The following is a 22,028-nucleotide window of genomic DNA, read 5'->3' on the forward strand; positions in this document are numbered from 1 at the left end:
ATTTTAGTTTCTTTTAAAATAAATCTTGAATTTAAAAAAATTTGGATTATTCATTTGTATACCTGATACAAAAATTATTTTTAATTTATGTATATCGATATATTGTATATCGAAAGCAAATCATATAAAATTAATAAAAAAATATAATATATTGTAGCTTTAAATTACATAAATATTAAATATCTTAGTTTAAATGAGGGACTATTCTGACAAGATTTAAAAAAAAATTTTTTTTACGTCAATTACTTTTTATAAATCAATAAAATTAATTTTTATTTTAGGAATAAAAAAAAGTTATTATACAATATCTGAATTACAAATTGCTAAAGTATTACAGATTTTAAATAAAAAAATATTGGATGTATAACAATTTTCTTCGCCGCAATATCAGTCGAATGGCAGATTTCCAAAAAGATAAGGGTGATAAAACGAAATAAAAAACTGAAATATTTTTTGTAAATTACGATTATATAATGCATAGAATTATTTTTCATTGAAAATTGTAGAGAGAGGCCTAATAAACCAACACTATCTTAAAAAATAAAAAAATTTATCATAAATGAATAAATTAACATATTGAAAAAATCCTACACTTTATCACAGCTATTCTATTTATAAAAAAAATATTTAATTATTTCTTGATTTTAGAACTGATCAAGTAGTAATCTATTCATTATTTTAATTCAAAACATGATGGAAAAATTCAAACTAAATGCAATTATCAACTTATAATAATTATATTTAAGATAATTTACCTTATGTGTAGGCAAGTTACATAAATGTGCGCTATCCGATGCCACTTTGACTCAAAATTTTTTGATTACGTTATTTTACATAGTCAATGACTTCAGTTTGACCTGCACTCCTGAAATTCGGAAATAATTATTACAACAATTACAACTATTATTTTACAAAGTTGTTGAATGTATCGTCCGAACTTAATATGTTGCCTTAATCAGGAACACAAAAATAAAACTTTCGTAAACAAAAATTTTTTTCCCCTATCTTTAATTATGTTCAATTAAAATATAACAATATTTAGCTTAATATATATTAAATAAATTTGTCTGATATAATAATCGCTACTACTGTTCAACATGTGCTGTCAAATATGTGTGCCAGAAGTGCTCGGAATACAAACCTTCATTTTACGATAAGAAAACAAGCAAGAAAATCTTTCGAAAATCATACAGGCGACATTGGAAATAGGCTAAGTCTCTTAGGCCTGTCATTCTTCATGGATTTATAGTGCTTTAACTGCCATTATTGTTTTAAATAGTGCACTTAGAGGGATGAAAAAGCATTCGTAAGAACGAGGAAAGCTGGTGAAATCGTGTCTCGACAAGCACCCGAAGTATATAATCTGTTGACAGACGTTAACAAGCATCTATTATGTACCCTGAATATTTCACCAGTCGTAATAACGCTCGTTACCTTGATTGTCCGTAATTTTTTTGCGGATTCGTAATTTTACAATGTGCAGAATTACGCAAATCGCTATGTAATCATGAACGTACCGAGAGAGTATGGTACAATAAATGGTGAACAAACAATCGAGTCTCTTTACGATCCTGAAGAATTTCCGCAGTCAGCGGAGACAAGCGCGATCGGGATGATCCTCATTATCCTGTACATCCTTGCGTTATCACTCGGCAATGACGTAATCGCGTCATTTCGCGTCGACGACGTGATCGTCAGATTTATCGTGAACGCGACACCCGCTCTATTCCCACCTTCGAGAATATCTCTACAACTGTGCATTAATTATGGCAAGATTTTCGTGTTTATAATTTTTTATATATTAGTTGCTCATTAAAGAGGGAAGGAAGCACTCGAAATTTATAACAACTATTAGCTGTAATTGCAAAAAATATACTAATAGAGAAAGTAAAAAATGATCTTCTACAGAATGTTCCAAAATTCACAAAATAATAGAACAAGAAAGTTCTCGAAAAAAAAGTTAATAAAGTATTTGCGATTTTTTTTTAAGTCTGACGGTTTAAAATTGCAAACGGTTTACAATTACGGATTACAGTTATTAAATAGCGCTGTCCTTGAGTTGTAGATATCGAATGGTGTTAGTGGTGGCTCACGATAAGAAGCCGTTTAACTATAATTTATGATGGCAATTTTAAATTTTCGTATTTTAAAAACTATTGGTTGGAATAAAAATAGCAAAAAAGCTTTTTTATAATATTTTTTTTCCTTATTTTTCCTTATTTTTTCGAGAACTTTCTTGCTGTACAATATTTTTATTCGTAAACATCGAGACAGTTCGTACAATAAATAATAGAAAAGAATTAATCAGAGTCTAAATACAAGTGTAACCGTGTAAATATGTGAACATTATCTCAATAATATTTATTTTGACGTATTTACATACTAACATAAGACAAATGTCTCAAATTTTCAAATTTTCTCTTCTTACTATTTTTTCTTTTTTTTCCTTAAATCTAAAATGAAAAAAAAAACAATGACATGTCAAAAGAAAAGAGATTCTTGAGGGATAATATATAGATAAATAAAACTCTAAGAAACTCTAGCATCCATTATTTTCTTTTCTATTTTCCTTCTTTACATATTTTTCCAAGACATTTTATATTCTTGGAAGATTAAATAAGAGATAGATTATAAATATTCTTTTCTGAGGATTATTAAGATAAATTTTCGATCTTCCAGGAGATGATTTCTCTTTGAGAGTTACATGCAACATGTAACTCTATTTGTTTTATATTTTGCTCATCATTTAAGTAGATTCATCAATTTAATAATATGTCATTGAATAACCAAAATAGATGTACCTACCTTACATTCTTCGATAAAAAGTTACAAGTCTAGCTAAAAGAATACATTATATTAACTTTTTATCTCAGAAATGATGACAGATAAAATGCCAAAGAATCGATAGGTTCAACAAAATTATTTTCAGATCTATATCTAGATTAATTTTTAGATACTTCAACAAAATCGTTCCTTCCAAGTATACATATATACATATATAACAATTTCTATTTTTATTTATTAATAAAAATAACGCAAAAGATATTCATTAGAAATTAAATCCTTTCGCAGATGATACGATTAAATTATCAAGAATATTATCGAGTAATTACTTGATACACAATATTTATAATTTCTATGAAGAACTTAATCCGAAAATTTACGATAATTTAGAACATCAAAATCTATATATGTTGAATTTATGTTGCGATTACGCCATTGATATTTTATGACAGGTAATATAATATTTATGTCTGTTAACATATTATATATTTTAAAAAAATTGTCTTTACATTTCGCTGACACTTTGACTAATGAGACTCACAATTTCGTTATCTTATTTCATTATCTTATACCAATCTTCTAATTTATCATGATCGATATCTGATATGAAATGACAGGTACACTCGAAAAGGATGTTCGTCGCTCCGACAAAGTGGCTGCTTTTTCAAGATCGAAAAATGATAATCGACAACGATAATTTTACTTTTACATATAATGACTCCGTGTTGGAAATCTTCGAGGATATGGCGATTTATCCTGATAGCGACGTGATCCTTGCGCAAAGATTCGATGGTGATTTTTTCGAATTATCATCTATATATCGACCAAGTCCGCAGAAAAGTGTAATAAGGGAAAATCGTGGAAATTGGACGATTGAAAACGGTTTGAAAATGAGCACTTTCGATGTGGCTTCAGCACGAAGGAAAAATCTTCAACAGACGACACTTAAATCTTGTCTCGTGGTACTTTGAAATATAATCATCATATAAGTGCACTTAAACACCAATGAGACGTCAAAGCATTCTGTATACAAGCTAATAAAATATCTATATAACATTTAATATTAGACAAAAATCAAAGTACAAGCGACGTCAATAATAAAATTTCAAAAATGCTATGACGTAATCTCCATTTTAAGTGCATTTTTTTTTTAACAAAAGAGATATTTTCTTTTAAGATTTATTACTATTGCACATATACAGATGACAGATCCTAACACCGTCAACCATTTGACTGACTTCAAGGATAAATCCGTAGATCCTGTCACAAAGGCTAATTATCCATGGATATTGCATTTAGTGAACCGAATGAATGCAACGTGAGTTTGACTTTCAATATCACAACGGCCAAATATTTTGTTGGGGTGTTTGAAATAAATCCATGAAACGGAGATAATTTATACCAAATTTATAACAAATTGTCTTGCCAATTTTAAAATCACGAATGCAAGCTTTCAAACGACGTAATAAATTCGAGCTCAAGGTTAATTAATGAGGTTACAGCGAAGTAATCAAGCGATATACCTTCATACGTCAAAAACAATGATAAATTGATTTAACCAGAGAACTACATGATTAGATGAATGGATCTAATCATGTTTTGTTTAATCAAATAAGTTTAATTTACGTTTAATCAATTTTGTTTAATCATATTTATTAATTATTATTATATACAGACAAATTTGCATGATTACTGCATGTACTCTCTAATTGTGGTGTTGGCTGCTTCAAAGTTTATTACTAAATCCATAAATATTACGATATAACTTTTAAAATCTTTGCTCGTCTGTAATAATCGTATAAATATTCGCACAAAATATTTAATTAAAGATGAAGCGACTTTTTATATAAATGAATATAAGTTTGTATATTTTTTTATCTGAATCTATTATACCTGATATACCTAATCAATATATCTTTCTTCAATATCAAATAAATTAAGAATTCTGATAAAAGAATTTTGATCAAATAATCGTTTTTGAATAAAAAAATTATTATTTACTTTCATGAACACGAGATACTATATGAGATATGATAATTTGCGGATTATGAAATACAGCCCAGTAAATATAGATATACAAATGATATAATACGACATATAAATATGTACAAATATACACATTTGATATTTATATATATGGCAGCATATATGTATTAAATGCTCGTTAAGATATTGTGTTAATCAACGACTAAAAATTGTATACTTTTGCTTTAGGATAAGTTTCGAAGTCACGAACAGCTGGGGATATCGCACTGAGAATGGTTCTTGGAACGGAATGATCGGGATGTTGGAACGGCGTGAAATTGATATCGCCGGTACCGCTACATTTCTCGTGCCAGAACGTATCGGTGTTGTGCAATACATCCAATTGTATACACATACGGGGTAACACTATTTATTAAATTGATTTTCTACATCTTTTTTTAAAGGCAACTTTTGGGAAAGGCTGGAAATAATTAAAGTTTCAATTAAAGTTAATAATTTAGCTTTTGTTACTGAAAAAAAAATTAAATTGCTATTAATTTTAACTTTTTCTTATAATTCTTCGTTTTATTATACTGTTATTGATATTTTATGTACAAATCTATATAGCTCGCGTTTCATATTTCGGCGACCTTTACTGTCGACTGTGAGCAACATATTTACTCTGCCTTTTCAACGAAACGTCTGGATAGCAATTGCAGTATTTTTCGTTTTGGTTTTTTGTTTGCTGTACTTATCCATTAAATGGGAATACAATCGCGATAGGATGTTAAAAACAACAGCCTATTGGAATCTAAATCCCAGCAAGCCAACAGTCAGCGATAATCTTCTCATTCTTTTAGGCGCATTTTCTCAGCAAGGTAAAGAAACGGTTTTCGGTAATAATCGTAGACTTGGAATATTACTAACATGATTCTCAAATATTATTCAAAAATCTCTAAGATATCAAATTTTATCTTTCTCGCAAATACGTAAACTGTAATATTTATACTATACTTTACAATGGATTAAATTATTTTCATTTCGTTCCACATAAAATTTATAAAATTCTTGTAGGATATTCGTACGAGCCCTACAGAGTTTCGTCTCGAATTGTTACTCTTATGTTATTACTGGCCTCGCTGAGTCTCTACGCGGCTTATACAGCAAATATCGTGAATTTGCTGCAATCTACTACAGATTCTATCAAAACTCTTCCGGATCTCTTAAACAGTCCTTTAAAGCTGGGCGTGCAGGATGTAGTATATAATAGACATTATTTTAAGGTCGGTAAATAAAAACTCGCAGAAATTAATAATATTGGATTGTCCGGAAAGTTCGTGCCGACTAATCTATATAATTTAATAAATGTATACTAAAATTTAAATCTTCTGCATTTCAATTTTCCTTCATCAGCATGACAACTTTCCGGACCCAATATAAGAACTCTTATTATGTAATAATTACAATTATATAATTTATTATGAAACCTTTCGACTTTTATTACGGCATAAAAAGTATTAATATATAGCAAAAGATACAAAAATAGATAAGTTCTTTGTGGGATGACAGTCTTTCCAAGATTCCATTAGAAAGACAATACTAGAACATCGAATCGAGCCGAAAGGAAGCAAATCTAACTGGATGTCTGTAGAAGAAGGTGTACGTCGCGTAAGAAACGAACTCTTCGCATTTCATGGTGAAATTGGTACGGTTTACCAACTGATGCAAGACACATATTTGGAGGAGGAGAAGTGCGGTTTAACTGAAATCGATTTCTTAAATGTCTTATATCCGCTTCTTGTGATACAAGAGCAATCACCTTACTCAGAAATAATAAAAACTGGGTAAATAGACACCTTTAATTATTTTCACATAGACGTAGAGTTTTTAAATCCTTAAATTTCGATATGAAGCTTCTTAAAGTTTAAAATCTAACATAAAAATATCACATAGCTTTAAAAACATATTTTTTTGTCACGTTATCCTAAAAATTGTACTGTGTATACGAACCAACTATCTCATGATATAATAATTCTCGGCACTCAGGAATTATGTTTTCAGAGCTCTAAAATTGCGAGAATACGGACTCAAATATCGCGAGGAATATCGCTTATATACGCGAAAACCAGTATGTGCGAGTCAAACTAGCTTCATCACTATCGGTTTCACAGAATGCTACTTCGCGCTGGTCACAATGGGCTACGGAATACTTCTTTGTGTAATCGTATTTGCGTTCGAGTTATTATGGCATAAGAGGTAAGATTTAAAGGAATGCTAGATGACGTGAGCACGGAATTTATCGATACTTACAAATGTATAAAATTCTCCGAATTGATCAAATAGGATAAAAAATCCTGTTACAGGATTAAAATAGACACAAAATAAAGAAGTGGAATATTCGATTTTATATTAAAAACAGTAAAAAGATTCAAAATCTTACATTTTTAAATTAATAAAGTTATCACTCGATTTAGATATTTCCTTATATAGAAGTTTTACAGCTTGTATGAATGACATGATGCGGCACTCATCGGAGGTATGCGTTAAAAAAAGATCGGGATCCCGAATTTATTCGGGAAAGGATGACGTTTTTAAAAAAAATGTTTTAGACAATAATTGTAAAGTATAAATAGATCTTATCAGTATGACCTTAGATGGCGTCGCCAAGATTAGGTCAAGGTCGAATCGATTTTTTAAAATAAAATATCCTATTCTTGATGCCAGAATCTAATAGCTAGTGTCAAGAGCTTTTCAAAACACTGTAATGAAGTTATTTTTCATTAAATTATAATTTGTAATTATAATTTGTCAAGATCAAGGTTTCTGGAGGTTACATCTTTTATTTTCATCTTTACATAAAAATGAATTTTTAGTGTAAAAATGAAAATAAGAGGAATAATCTCCAGTAGCTTTGTTCTTGATAAATGTTATCCAGTACATAATCCTGAAGAGCATTCAAGAGGTTTTAGTTGTCGGTCGAACACCTTGCATAATGCTAATGCCGGCAATACTGTAACTTCCAAGTCTTATAATTCGAAAAGTACTTAATGAAAAATTTTATTACAATATTTTGAAAAGTTCTTGACACCAGCTATTAGATTCTGGCATTAAAAATAGGGTGTCATTTAAAAAAATTGATTTGATCTTAATCTGACTTTGGCGATGCCGATTCAAATCAAATTGATAAGATTTGTAAATAAATCTTTTTATACAATACAACTTATGTCTGAAAAATTTTTTTCAAAAACGTCATCCTCCTAAGTAAATCCGAGGTCTCAACCTTTTTTGAACACCCAATAAACGAACAATATTGAGTTTATGAAACTAATTATTAAAAATCTAAAAAAAAAAAGATTTTCACTCAACTTGCGATTTACTTGCATGCATATGTTTAGCGAAGATTCAGAACAGTAAGCAGTGCCAGTAATCACGTGTAGCAGGAAATGCTTGAGAGAGATGATGTTGCAAATTGTTAGATACAGATAGAGAATATACAGAATAAAATAAATATATACGTGCACACACGCTTGATTGTGTAACGCAGCAATGTGTGTGTGTGCTACAATATGTCCGAACTAAAATGATAATGCAGGAAATGGAATTAACATTTTTAATTAAAAAAGTCTGTACTATCGACATCGATAAAGTTCAATCACTGCTTCAACATTCTCTTAAGAGAAACTTCATTATCATGTCTTGCGCTATTTATTATATAATATTTTTTTCTCGTAGGCAAACTATGCACGCGATAAAAGAAGTCAAACGCAGAAACATTGTGGAATATCTTGATTAAATGCCTGCAGAAATGTATACTATTTCGAAAGAAATTCAGCGGCATCAGATTTTCCTGAGCTTTCTATTGCACTACATCTAATCTAATTTTGAACTTCATAAAGTTTTGATTAGAATGATTTGTATTATTTTATTAGATGTTTGTATCCTTTTTAATAAGTGACTTGTCGTTATTGTTTTAATGTGTTTTCACTTAGTACAAATATTAATATAAATATTAATGTTAATATAAATATTAATGTAAAGTTATCAAACATGTGTATAGATCCTTTAATAAAGTTTCAACAGTCCTTTTGTAGAAAACACTGTGTGGAACAGATTACTTATAAAATAAATGCGCACAATGTGATTAATAAACAAGCTTTAAGATCGTTTCACGTATAAAATTTGAAATTAATTATTTACAAAGAGTATATAAATAAATCTTACTAGTTATAATGATTCACAGCTAAAATCAGTCGCGACAGTAATATACAGGGATTGTTATCTATATAGCACATATCTCCAGGGAAATATTATTACAAGATCCATTAAGTCGAGACATACTTAAGTGCAGACGTATGTTATTTATTAAAATCGATTTCTTTATTGATTCAAATATTTTTTATTTAATTCAAAAATATAACAAAAAATATATACATTCATTATAAAAAAATTCATATCGCTAATTTTATATCTATTCTTTTCAGTTGTACCTCTTTTAAATTCCCTAATTTCATGTATGCTATGTTTAATTACATATTTATTTCATCTTGCAGAACGCAAACATATAATGCATTTGAAAAGAATAAGTCCTTCAATTGTATGTTATTATATATATATACGAATAAACGAAGATTAAATACGTGCTGGTAAGAAGCGCTTATAATAATTCTTCGTATAATCTATCACGAAATCCAGAGTGCACTCAGGCAACTCTTCTGCCAGCGAAACAAGTAAAAGACGACATGATTGTTTTTGGTTATGACCGCGCTGATTTCAATGTAACAAGTTCTTCGAATGGACCGTCTACTCTATAGCGACACAAGTAGGTTTGATGAAGGAATTGCGCTATACTTACTTGATTTGGCAGGTAAAAGTTATAATACATACAAGTATGGGTTTCTCTTCTATGTAAACATAAGAACTAACCAATGGCAATGCTGCATTTAAGATTGCCCATTCTTCCACAATAATTTTCCATTGTTAGAGGTTTATTTTTTTCATAATTCATAATTAATTTTTAACCAAGGTTCACCTTATTCATTATCTCTTTCCAATTCTAGAATTGGAAAGACATAAGAAATTAAGAAATAACAAGTTAAACCTCAGTTAAGAATTAACCGTGTATTATAGAACTGGGGATCTTAGAGAAAAAAAATACAACCCTAAGTAAAGTTTATCACTTTAGAATTTAGTATTTATCGTAATTGTATTAAAGAGTCATTCTCGGGCAAATTGCTAGTCTTAATATTAAAACTGATATCCATTAAAACTATCAATATAAAATATGGTAATATAGTAAAGAACTTTACTTACTCCCTCTTAAATTTCTTGAAAGGCAGTTGGATGATAGCATTCTGGCTAATAATACATACAATAGCGACTTGTCTTGGCCAGATTGCCTCTGATGATAGCGTCAGATTGCATTATTACTTTTCTAGCACATTTTGCGAGTCACACAATTCAGTCAGCCTGCTCACCTTATTTCCAAAGGTCTAAAATAGCAAAAAAGTGAGGTTACGTATCACGTTCTGAATATCTATGGATACGAGACGTTAAATTTATTAAATCATTTTTATAGCATTTGTCTCTTAACAACAGAGGCTATAATGTTATAATATTCTTTTCTAATTATGAATATAAACGTCTTATTAATCTCGAATGCTTTAGTCCTTTGATTATTACCATTTCGGCTTTGTTGTAATAAATATCTTGAGGCTTCATCCTGAAGTATCTTCTTCTGATATAATTGCGTTACTTAATTCAGTTTAAAATATTAATAACAATGTTGCGATTAAGTGTCATTCCTCAGTTTCCTCCGAACATTTCGAGGAAAATCATTCGGTGTAATCTAAACTAGATATCTAAATATTTTAGACGTGATCAGCTGACGAATAGAATGCATGTCGCCATCTATTGGCAGAACTGTGCATTGTTTTCTTTTATTGCTGCACTCTAAATCGGTGCAATAAGTTAAAGTGAAATAAACGTATATTTGTTTCACTTCAACTTATTGCACTGGTTGTTTTCTAGCTAGATCATAGAGACATTACACCGTGTTCCTTTGTGTAAAGTAATTGTTGGAACGCAGGTTAGTTTCATAGTGTAACACCAGAATGCATTGCAGTCTTCCATTCTTATAATTATATTTAGCGTATCAATAATAGATTTATGATTTTTATTTAGACTTAAGTTAATTTTTTCAGAATTGACGATTTTTGAAGGTTTTATTGCAAAATAAGTACGGCTACCAAATAACTTTTTGAAAAGTTAGCATTGACACATTTTACACGCTCGTACTTAGTTTTTTACTGGGTCGAGCAGTGTAACACTGTGTTATAATTGAAACACTTTGTGTAAGACACACAGTGTTACACTGTGTTATCTATGAACGTTGCTGGAAAACATCCATTGTGTGTACTACTTCAGAAAGTGCAACAATAAAAAACAGACTTTAAAAATCGTCGTGGATTTAATTCTCAGCTGATTTTACAAAGTCATCTTGTTAAAAAATATTTCTATAAAAACAGCGTATTAAAAAATACTACAAAACAATCCTAATGTGCAAAAATGTGTTTTGCTTATTTATATTGTTTTCGGAAACGTCGCTCGGATAGCTTTAATGCTTTTTTTTTTTTCATCAAGTATTCTTATTCAACATTTAATATTAAACAAGAACAGATGATGAATCCAAAGCATCGGAGGCATCCGAGCGAAGTTTCCGAATGCAGCCGTACTAAAAAAATCTCACACCAATACTACCTTATTACGCAAACTGTGAACAAAACTCGTCAAGCAATTATTTTGTAGAAGAATTTTCTTTTGTATATCTTTTGTAAAGTAGATCATATAAAATTAATAAAAAAAATATAATATATTGTAGCTTTAAATTATATAAATATTAAATATCTTAATTTATATGAGGGATTATTCTGACAAGATCTAAAATTAAACTTTTTTTTTACGTCAATTATTTTTTAAGTTAATAAAATTAATTTTTATTTTAGAAATAACAAAAGATATTATACAATATCTAAACTACAAATTGGCTAAGTATTAAAGATTTTAAATTAAAAAAATATTCGTTGTTGGACAATTTCCTCCGCCGCAGTATCGGTCGAATACAGGTTTCCGGAGAGAGGAAAAATAAAAAATTGAAATATTTTTTTATAAGTAACTATAATATAGCGTAGAATTATTTTTCGTTAAAAATATTAGAAAAAGACTTAATAAAAAAACATTGTTTCTCTTAAAAATGAAATTTATCCGAAACAAATGAATTATCATATTGACAAAATCCTACATTTTATCATAGTTATTTCATTTATGTATTAAAAAAAAACATTTAGCTTTTTGATTTTAGACTTTATGGTGGTGACTTAAACTCACCAGACATATATAAAGTAACCTATCTATTTAATCTATTCATTATTTTGATTTAAAACATGGAAAAATTCTAAACTGAATGCAATTATTAGGTTAGATTAATTGCACTTATATAATTATCTTAAGTTCGGATAAATAAACATTTAAAATGTGTATTATCCAATGCCACTTTGACTCAAAATTTTTTTATTACGTTACTTTATATAATCAGTGATTTTAGTTTGACTCTCATTCTTGAAATTAGGTAGTTATTACAACAATTACATTATTATTTTATAAAGTTGTTAAATAAATCGTTCGAACTTGATATATTGCATTAATCAGGAGTAAAAAATGAAATTTTCATAAACAAAAGTTTTTTTCTCTCACTTTTAATTATATTTAATATCGTATCATATTTAATTAAAACACGATACTTAAAAATATCATAAAATATCATATTTAATTAAAATAACAATGTTTAGCTTAATATATGTGAAATAAATTTGACATGATAATCGCATTTACTGTTCAACATGAGAACATGTGCGTCAAACATGTGCGTCAGAGATGCTCGGAGTGCAAACTTTTGTTTCACGATAAGAAAAACAGGTAAGATAATCTTTCGAAAACCATACATGTGACATTGAGAACAGGCTAAGGCTCTCTGTAGGTCTGTCGGCCTCACTATAATTCCTCACGGATTTATAGTGCTTTACACTGACATTATTATCTCAAATATACATTTGGAGGGATAAAAAACATTCGTGAGAACGAGGAAAGCTGATGAAACTATGTCTCTAGAAGCATCCAAAGCATGTAATCTGTCGATAGACGTTAACGAGCATCTATCATTTATCGTGAATATTTCACCAATAATAACACGTTACCTTGACTGTCCGCCATTTCCGCGGATTCGTGTTTTTACAATGCGTAGAATTACGCAAATCGCTATGTGATCAAGAATAACTGAGAGATTATGGTATATTAAACGGTGCACATTAGATTGATTCTCTCTATGATACTTGAAGAATTTCCGGAGTCAGCGAAGACAAACGCGATCGGGATGATCCTCATTACCCTGTGCATCCTCGCATTGTCACTCGGGAATGCCGTAATCGCGTCAACGATGTTATCGTAGAATTTATCGTCAACGCGACGCCCGCTCTATGTCCACCTTTGAGAATATCTCTACAGCTATTCATTAATCATGGCAAGATTTTCGTACATGTTCATGATTTCTATATATTAACAGTTCATTGAAATGGGAAGGAAGCATTCGAAATTTATAATTGTAATTGCAAAAAATACACTAATACAGAAAGTAGCAAGATGTCCTGAAATTCGCGAATCAAAGTATATTATAACAAGAAAGTTCTCAAAAATAAATTTGTTAAAAAAATATTTGTCATTTTGTTTAGGTATGACGGTTTTAAATTGGTCTTATTTATAGCTTACGGTTAAACGGCTACTTACCTGAGCGGTACATCGATATAGTGTTAATGGTGGCGCGTAGTGACTTATAAATATCTATTTAACTGTAATCTATAATTGACCAATTTTTAATTTTCATATTTCAAGAATTACGAGTTGGAATGAAAAATGACAAAAAGCTTTTTTGACTCTGACTCATTTTTTTCGAGAACTTTCTTGCTGCGCAATATTTTTATTCGCAAATATCGACACAGCTTGTGTAATAAATAATAAAAGAGAATCAGTCAGAGTCTGAATACAAGGGTAATAATAAACGTGTAAATATGAGAACATTAATTCAATAATATTTATTTTGACAAATTTGCATACTAACATACTAAGGCAAATGTCTCAGTGGATTTCAAACTGTCTATTCTTTCCTCTTTCCTTTCATTAAATCCACAATGAAAAAAAAAAACAAAGGTATGCACATGAAAGAAAAAGAGATTCTTAAGGGACATAGACAAACAATATAGATAAATAAACTCTAAAAAAGAAAGTCAGCCATCAATTGTTTTCTTTTCTATTTTATTTCACTTTCTTTCTTTAACACAAAATAAAGGTCAACAATGGGCGCATATTTTTTCAAGACTTTATATTCTTGGAAGATTATATAAGAAATAGCTGTAGACAGTTCTGAGGATTACTTAGAAATTTTCGATCTTCCAAGAGTTGGTTTGTCTTTCGCATACAACACATCTAATTCTATTCATTTTACATTTTGTCCAATATTCGGGTAGATTTATCCATTTAGTAATATCACTAAACGATTACATAGACAGATTTTATTTTACATTCTTTGAAAAAAAAAGTTACAAGTCTAGATAAAAATGTATTGTATTAACTTTTATCTCGAAAATAATAACAGTTAAAATGTCAGGATCGATAGACAAACATCATCGATAGACAGGATCGATCAACAAAATTATTTTCAGATCTTTATCTACCTTAATTTTTAGATACTTCAATAAATTTTTAGATATTTCAGGCTCTTTCCTTGTATATATTAAGTAGCTACAGAAATGTCGCTGTGCGTACTTTAGCGCCGAGATACTACCAGTGTCTCCAGATACAATTTCTATCTTTACTTATTCATAAAAATAACGCATAAAAATATTTATTGAAGTTAAATTAAATATAATATTCTTTCGCAGATGATACAATTAGATTATCAAGAATACAATATTATCGAGCAACTACTTGATGCATAACATTCATAATTTTTACGAAGAATTTAATCCAAAAATTTGTAATAAGTTAGAACATTGAAACAAACAAAATTTATATATATATATATATATTGAATTTAGATTGTAATTATGTTATTGATGTTTTACGACAGATATCATAATATTTATGTCTATAACTACATAAGGTGTGTATGTATATCATAATATCCTTATTTGCCAATGTTAAATAAGGATGAAATAATCACTGTGTTTTACTGAGTCGCTTGTTGGAAGGCATCATTATGTAAAAAAAAAAATTTCTTTACATTTCACTGACATCTTGACTGATGAGACTCACAGTTTCATTATTGTTGTACCTTATACCAATCTTCTGATTTATTATGATCAATATCTGATATGATATGATAAGCACATTCGAAAAAAATGTTCGTTGCTCCGACAAAGTGATTGCTTTTTCAAAATCGAAAACGATGACTGATAAAAACGTCAATTCAATTTTTACATATGATGACTCTGTGTTGGATATCTTCGAGGATTTGGCGATTTATTCTGATCCTCGCGCGAAGATTCGATGATGATTTTCTCGAATTATTATCCATATATATATATATCGATTAAGTCCACAGAGAGGTGTAATATGAGAAAATCGTGGAAACTGAATGATCGAGAATGGTTTGCAAATGAACACTTTCGATATGGCTTCAGAACGAAGGAAAAATCTTTAACAAACTGACTCTTAAATCTTGTCTCGTGGTACTTTGAAATATAATCGTCATACAAGCGCACTTAAATACTAACATCAAAGTAATTTGTATGCAAGCTAATGTAAAATGTGTATAAGAATTAATATTAGACAAAAAGCAAATTACTAACGACGTTCATAATAAAATACTATCTCTATTTTAAATGCCAATATTCTTTTAACAAAAGAGATATTTTCTTCCAAAATTTCTTTCAAGATTATTTAAATTGCACACATACAGATGATGGATCCTAATACCATCAACCTGACTTCAAAGATAAATCCGTAGATCTTGTCACAAAGGCAGAATATCCTTGGATACATTTAACTGAATAAATGCAACGTGAGTTCAATCATCATACCTATGCCAAAATATTTTGTTAAGGTGTTTGAAATAAACATACAACAGCGACAATTTGTAACGAATTGTTTTGCCAATTCGAAGTCATAAATGCAAGTTTTCAAACGACGTAATAAATTTGAACTCAAAGTTAATTAACGAGGTTAAAATGAAGTAATTAAGTGGTAATTTCATATATGTCAAAAAGAACGATAAATTGTTTTGGAGAACTACATGCGAAGACATATGAATGGAATTATTTGTTTAATCAAATAAGCATTACATATTTATTAATTAACAGACAAATTTACATGATTACTACATGTACTCTCGTCTCTAATTGTTTGGGGAGACCTTACTTAAAGTCCAAAATTTATTATTAAATCCGTAAATATTGCGACATAATTTTTTAAATCTTTACTCGTCTATATAATCGTATAAAATTTGCACAAAATATTTAATTAAAGATGAAGCTTTTTGTATATATATATATCTCAATTTATATTTTTTATTTCCATCTATTACCTGATCAATACCTTTCTTCAATATTACATAAAGAATTTTGATAAAACCTATTGATATTTTAAAATAATCGCTTCTGATTAAAAAATATTATTGTGAACATAAGAGGTGAATGTCGAATTTGCAAGTTATGAAGTATAGCTTAGCAAACGTAAGAATACAAATGTTATACAATGTATAAATAAGGGAAACTATGGGTTATGGAGTATCATGGATCATCGATTGTTTAATTCAGAATGTTTAAATTAATACTATTAGTACAATATGATTGTTACTTCGGTGTCCATACTTTTTATGTAGGTGGCAGTAATTAAATTTCATTGTATTGAAAAGTATCAAAGTCATTAATTGATTTTCGTAGTGTAAAAGTAATTTTTTAACTTAAACTGCACAAAAATGTTTTAATATTACTTTTGTAGAAGATAAGGTTTTATGTATGAAGATAAGATAGAAGTTTCTTTTCTCAACTTATTACGTTACAAGTAATAATCTAACATTTATTTTTTATAATTTTCTATTAAATATATAATTAAATGTATAGTTGGGGACCATGAGTCATACATTAAATTCATGACGGGACAATATACAAAATATATGTATTAAAAAGGCAGTTTTATACTTCTAAGCAATTAATTTTATTTTATCGTAATATATTTTTTATCTTATATTAATGATTATTTCTCATTTATTTTCTTTTAACTTCTATTTTATTATTTAATAATTATTAGTTATTATACTTTATTGTTATTGTTATACTTTATTTATAATTAGTGACTATACCAAGAAAATGTAAGTTAATTGAAAATATTTTTCAATTTTCATCACCGTTATTTCTTGCATAATTCTACTGTATTGAAGGTGACCCATGATACTCCGGGTCGTTTCTTAAAAAATATATTTTTATTTTTTTCTTAATAAATATTACTAAATATACTTATTAAATTTTAAAATGTGCATTATGCTGTAATTATTTTAAAAATGATATATTTAGATGCATTATTAAAAGTTGGAATTTTTGTGACTCATGATGTCCCGGTCTCTCCTATGTATAATAAGTATTTGATATTTATATAGTAGTCGTATTCGGTGCTTGTTAGTATGTTAATCGCCGATTCAAAATTCCTTTTGCTTTAATAAGTTTCGGATAAGGTTCGAAATCACGAATAGCTGGGGATATCGCATTGAGAATGATTCTTGAAGCGGAATGATCGGAACGTTGGAACAGCGTGAAATTGATACCGTCACACTTTCTCGTGCCAGAATGTATCGGTGTTGTACAATACAATCCAATTGTATACACGTACAGAGTAACACTATTATTTATTAAATTGCTTTTCTACATCTTTTTCTAAAAGCAATATTTGGGAGAAGCTGGAAATAGTTAAAGTTTCAGTTAAAGTTTATAAATTTAAACGATAAAAGATTTTTTTTTATAAAATAGCATGAAATTATGTCATCATATATTCTCGTTATATGGATATAGAAACATGAAACAACAATCGCAATTAATATATCCATGTAACCAGAATATATAAATACACAAGCTCATGTCAGAAAAAAATTTTTATTTGTTTAATGGTCGTTTTACTATTATATTAATCACATAGGCGATATCGAGCGTGTATATTTTCTATTTATTTTATAATTTAGTTTTTAAATGTAAATTGGACAAAAAAAGATGATTAAACTACTATTAATTTTAAATTCTTATCATTATTCTTCATTTTATTATATTGATATTTAATATTTCATGTACAAATCTCCATAGTTTGCGTTTCATATTTCGGCGGCCTTTACTGTCGATTATAAGCAACATGTTTACTCTGCCTTTTCAACAAAACATCTGGATTTGCAGTATTTCTCGTTTTGGTCTTCTATTGTTCTATTTGTTTTATTTATCCATTGAATGGGAAAATGGGAAACAATCGCGATAGGATGTCAAAGTCAGCAACCGGAATCAACTAAATCCCAGCAAGCCAACAGTCAGCAATAATCTTTTCATTTTTTTAGGCGCATTTTCTCAGCAAGGTAAATAAACGATTTTCAATAATATAATCGTAGACTCGGAATATTACTAAAATGATTCCCAAATATTATTCAAAAATCTCTAGGTACCAAATTTTATCTTTTTCGTGCAACTATGTAAATCAAAACATATTTTACGATGGATTTATTTTCATTTCGTTCCACGAAAAATTTATAAAATTACTGTATTCTTTCTATATATAAACTTTGTAGGATATTGGAACCCTACAGAGTTTCAAATTGTTATTCTTATGTTATTACTAGCCTCGATGAGTTTTTATATGGTTTATACAACGAATATCGTGAATTTGCTGCAGTCTATCACGAATTCTATCAAAACTCTTTGGGATTTTATAGATCCGATTTGCTTGCGTACGTATACTTAGCGAAGATTTATAGTAAGCAGCAGTATGTGTAGCAGTAGGTGCTAGAGAGAGATGATGTTGCAAATTGTTAGAAAAAATAGAGAATAAATAGAGAAACTTCAGACATACATACACACACACACACACACACACACACGCGCGCGCGCGCGTGCGCGCGCACTTGTGATTGCGTAATGCAACAATGTGTGTGATATGTCTGAAGTGAAATGAAATTGCAGGAAATGGAGTGGACATTTCCAATTTAAAATAAAAAAAATCTGTACTATTGACACTGATTAAGTTCAAGCATTGCTTCCTCTTAAGAGAAACTTCGTTACCATGTCTTGCGCTATGTATGTTATATCTTTTCTCGTAGGCAAATTATGAACGCGAATACAAAAGTGTCAAATGCAGAAATCAATATTATGGTATATCTTGATTAAATGCCTGCAGAAATGTGTACTACTTCGAAAGAAATTCAGAGGCATCTGACTTTTCTCAGCTTTCCGTTGCACTGCGTTTAATCTAATTATGAACTTCATAAAAATCTTGAGATTCTTATTATTTTTTTTAGATGTTTGTATCCTTTAGTAATAAACGTGACTTATCAATATAATTTTAATGTGTCGTCATTTAATTTGATGTAAAATTATGAAACATATACGCCTCCTTTAATGAGTTTTCAACAATCTCTTTTATATCGAAATACTGTGTAGAATAGATAACTTAAAAAATAAATATATACAATGTGATTAATAAATAAGCTTCCTTTATGATTGTTTTACGTGTATAATTTGAAATTAATTGCTTACAAAGTATAAGAAATAAATTTTTCGAGTTACGATTATAACGATTGTAATGATTTACAGTTAAAATTAGAAGCGCTGGTGATACATGAATGAATTATATACTATGAATTATATATTACATATATAATTCATATATATAATTATATATATGAATTATATATATAATATGGATATACATGAAATATTATTTATATAGCACAGATCTTCAAGAAAATAATTTAACAAGAGCATTAAACACATACTGATAAGAAGTGCTCATAATTATTCGTGAAATCTATCATGAGCCAGAGTGCACTCAGGCAGTTCTTCGACGCACGTCGCCGAACTGCCAGCGAAACAAATAAAAGAGGGCACAATTGTTTTTAATTACGACCGCGCTGTCCTCAATGTGGCAACAGTCCTTCAGAACGAACCGCCTGTAGACAAATATGATTGAATATGAAGGAATTGCACTCACTTGATTGGCAGATAAAATTTATTATACAATTATCATTTTTCCGTATGTAAACAAGAACTGTTCAACACTGCGTGTGTTCACAATTATAACCGGTTTTTTCAAACACATGATTTTCCATTGTTAAAGGAAAAAAGGCAACCCTAAGCAGGGTTTATCACTTTAGAATTTAACATTTAGCGTAATTGTATTAAAGAGTTGTCGCTCTCGTTTGTAAGCCAATCTTGAAACTATTAAAACTAGTATCTACTAAAATTGTCAATCCAGTAAGCAAGAAAAATTTTGAAACATTTCAGCAACATTGTAGCAATGTTATAACGCTGAAATGTTTCAAAATATTTCTTGCTTACTGGAAATCTAATATATATTAATGTAATAAAAAATTATTAATGTAGTAAAAAACTTTACTTATCCCCCGCTGAATTTCTTGAAAGGCGATCGGATGACAGTGTTCTTGCTAATAATACAATAGCGACCGGTTCTGACATTAGCCAAATCACCTTTAATGATGAATAGATTCAGATTGCATTGTTACTTTTCCATAGGTCTGTTTTCTGTAGCTGAATTAGTGTACACTTTTGGATCTTAAATTGAAAAAGGTATATGTTTGATATACGTGAAAAGCGAGAAACTAGAAAGAGAGTTCTAGTGCAGAAATAGAAAATGGACTCATGTAGCATAATATTTTTCGAGCCATAAAATATAGTCAGCCTGCTCACCTTAAGTCTGTTTTTTTTTTAGCTAAAGTTCTTCATCTTTCTTCGATTTTTCTCCACATTGGAGAGAAAAAGAGAAAAGATGAACTATGACTTGAAAGGTGATCATCCAACCGCCTTTCAAGAAGTTCGAACAAGCCTCTTACTTCCAGAGGCCTAAAAGAGCAAAAAATGAGGTTGCATATCACGTTTGAATATCTATGAATGCATGATGTCACTAAATAATTACATTTTTTAAAGTGTTTTTATAGCGAAAATTAACATATTGAAAAATCCTACATTTTATCATAGCTCTCTCTCTCTCTCTCTCTCTCTATTCCATGTATTTAAAAAAAAAATTTATCCTCATAATTGTAGACTCTATCAGGATGATGACTCAAAGTCTAGATATATACAAGATAATGTAATTTTAACCGTCATTTTGGTTCAAAACATAGAAAAATTCAAAATTGAATCCAATTATCAGGTTAAGAAGAATAATTGCACTTAAGATAATTAGGATTACTCAATTTAAATGCGAATAAATTACATTTAAAATGCATCACCGATGCCATTTTGACACAAAGCCATTTTGATTACGTTACTTTATATAATTAGTGACTTCAGTTTTTACTTTCACTCCTGAAATTCGATAATTATTACAACAATTACATTATTGTTACAATTATTATTTTACAAAGTAGTTAAATAAACAGTCCGAACTTGATACATTACATTAATCAGGAGTATAAAAAATGAAACTTTTGTAAACAAAAGTTCTTTACCTATACTTTTACTTACTTATACTTTTACTATCGTATTTAATTACAACATAACAACATTTAACTTAATATATGTGAAATAAATTTGTCTGATATAAAATAATATGATATATAATGATATAAATATTTACTCTGTTCAACACGAGACATATGCATCAAACATATGCGCCAGAGATGCTCGGAGTGCAAACCTTTATTTTACAATAAGAAAAAGCAAGACAATTCTTCAAAAACCATAACCGCGACATTGAGAATAGGCAAGTCTCTCAGGCCTATCTACTTCACGGATTTATAATTCTTTACACTGCCATTATTGTCTTAAACAGTGTATTATTTAGAGGAATGAAAAAGCATTCATGAGAACGAGGAAAGCCGGTGAACTCGTGTCTCGAGAAGCACCCAAAGTATATAATTTGTTGATGGACGTTAACGAGCATCTATCATGTGTTTGAATATTTCATCAGTCGTAATAACGCATGTTGACTTGATTGTTCGTAATTTTTTTGTGGATTCGTGATTTTAC

The 22,028-nt window shown here is 29.2% G+C and overlaps 1 protein-coding gene and 1 pseudogene across 1 annotated transcript; one reads left to right on the forward strand and one right to left on the reverse strand.

Annotated features, from left to right (window-relative positions):
* The first annotated feature begins 3,122 nt into the window (after window positions 1–3,122).
* LOC105627219 (probable glutamate receptor) lies at window positions 3,123–8,542 on the forward strand. Its single transcript, XM_012208506.1, has 9 exons — window positions 3,123–3,236; window positions 3,402–3,746; window positions 3,987–4,102; window positions 4,999–5,169; window positions 5,377–5,627; window positions 5,824–6,032; window positions 6,319–6,593; window positions 6,811–7,005; window positions 8,482–8,542. The coding sequence occupies exons 2-9, from the start codon at window positions 3,417–3,419 to the stop codon at window positions 8,540–8,542; spliced, it is 1,608 nt and encodes a 535-aa protein (XP_012063896.1). The 5' UTR covers window positions 3,123–3,236; window positions 3,402–3,416.
* Window positions 8,543–9,378: 836 nt separating this feature from the next.
* Window positions 9,379–10,467, reverse strand: LOC105627363 (annotated as a pseudogene).
* Between the last annotated feature and the right edge of the window lie 11,561 nt (window positions 10,468–22,028).

Source organism: Atta cephalotes (assembly GCF_000143395.1).
Source record: "Atta cephalotes unplaced genomic scaffold scaffold00008, whole genome shotgun sequence".
NCBI lineage: Eukaryota > Metazoa > Arthropoda > Insecta > Hymenoptera > Formicidae > Atta > Atta cephalotes.

Coding starts and splice junctions, on each gene's coding strand:
- LOC105627219 (XM_012208506.1), top strand. CDS start 3,417: ATGTTCGTCGCTCCGACAAAGTGGCTGCTTTTTCAAGATCGAAAAATG. Junction 3,747..3,986: donor CACTTAAATCTTGTCTCGTG/GTACTTTGAAAT, acceptor GCACATATACAG/ATGACAGATCCTAACACCGT. Junction 6,033..6,318: donor ATAATAGACATTATTTTAAG/GTCGGTAAATAA, acceptor GTGGGATGACAG/TCTTTCCAAGATTCCATTAG.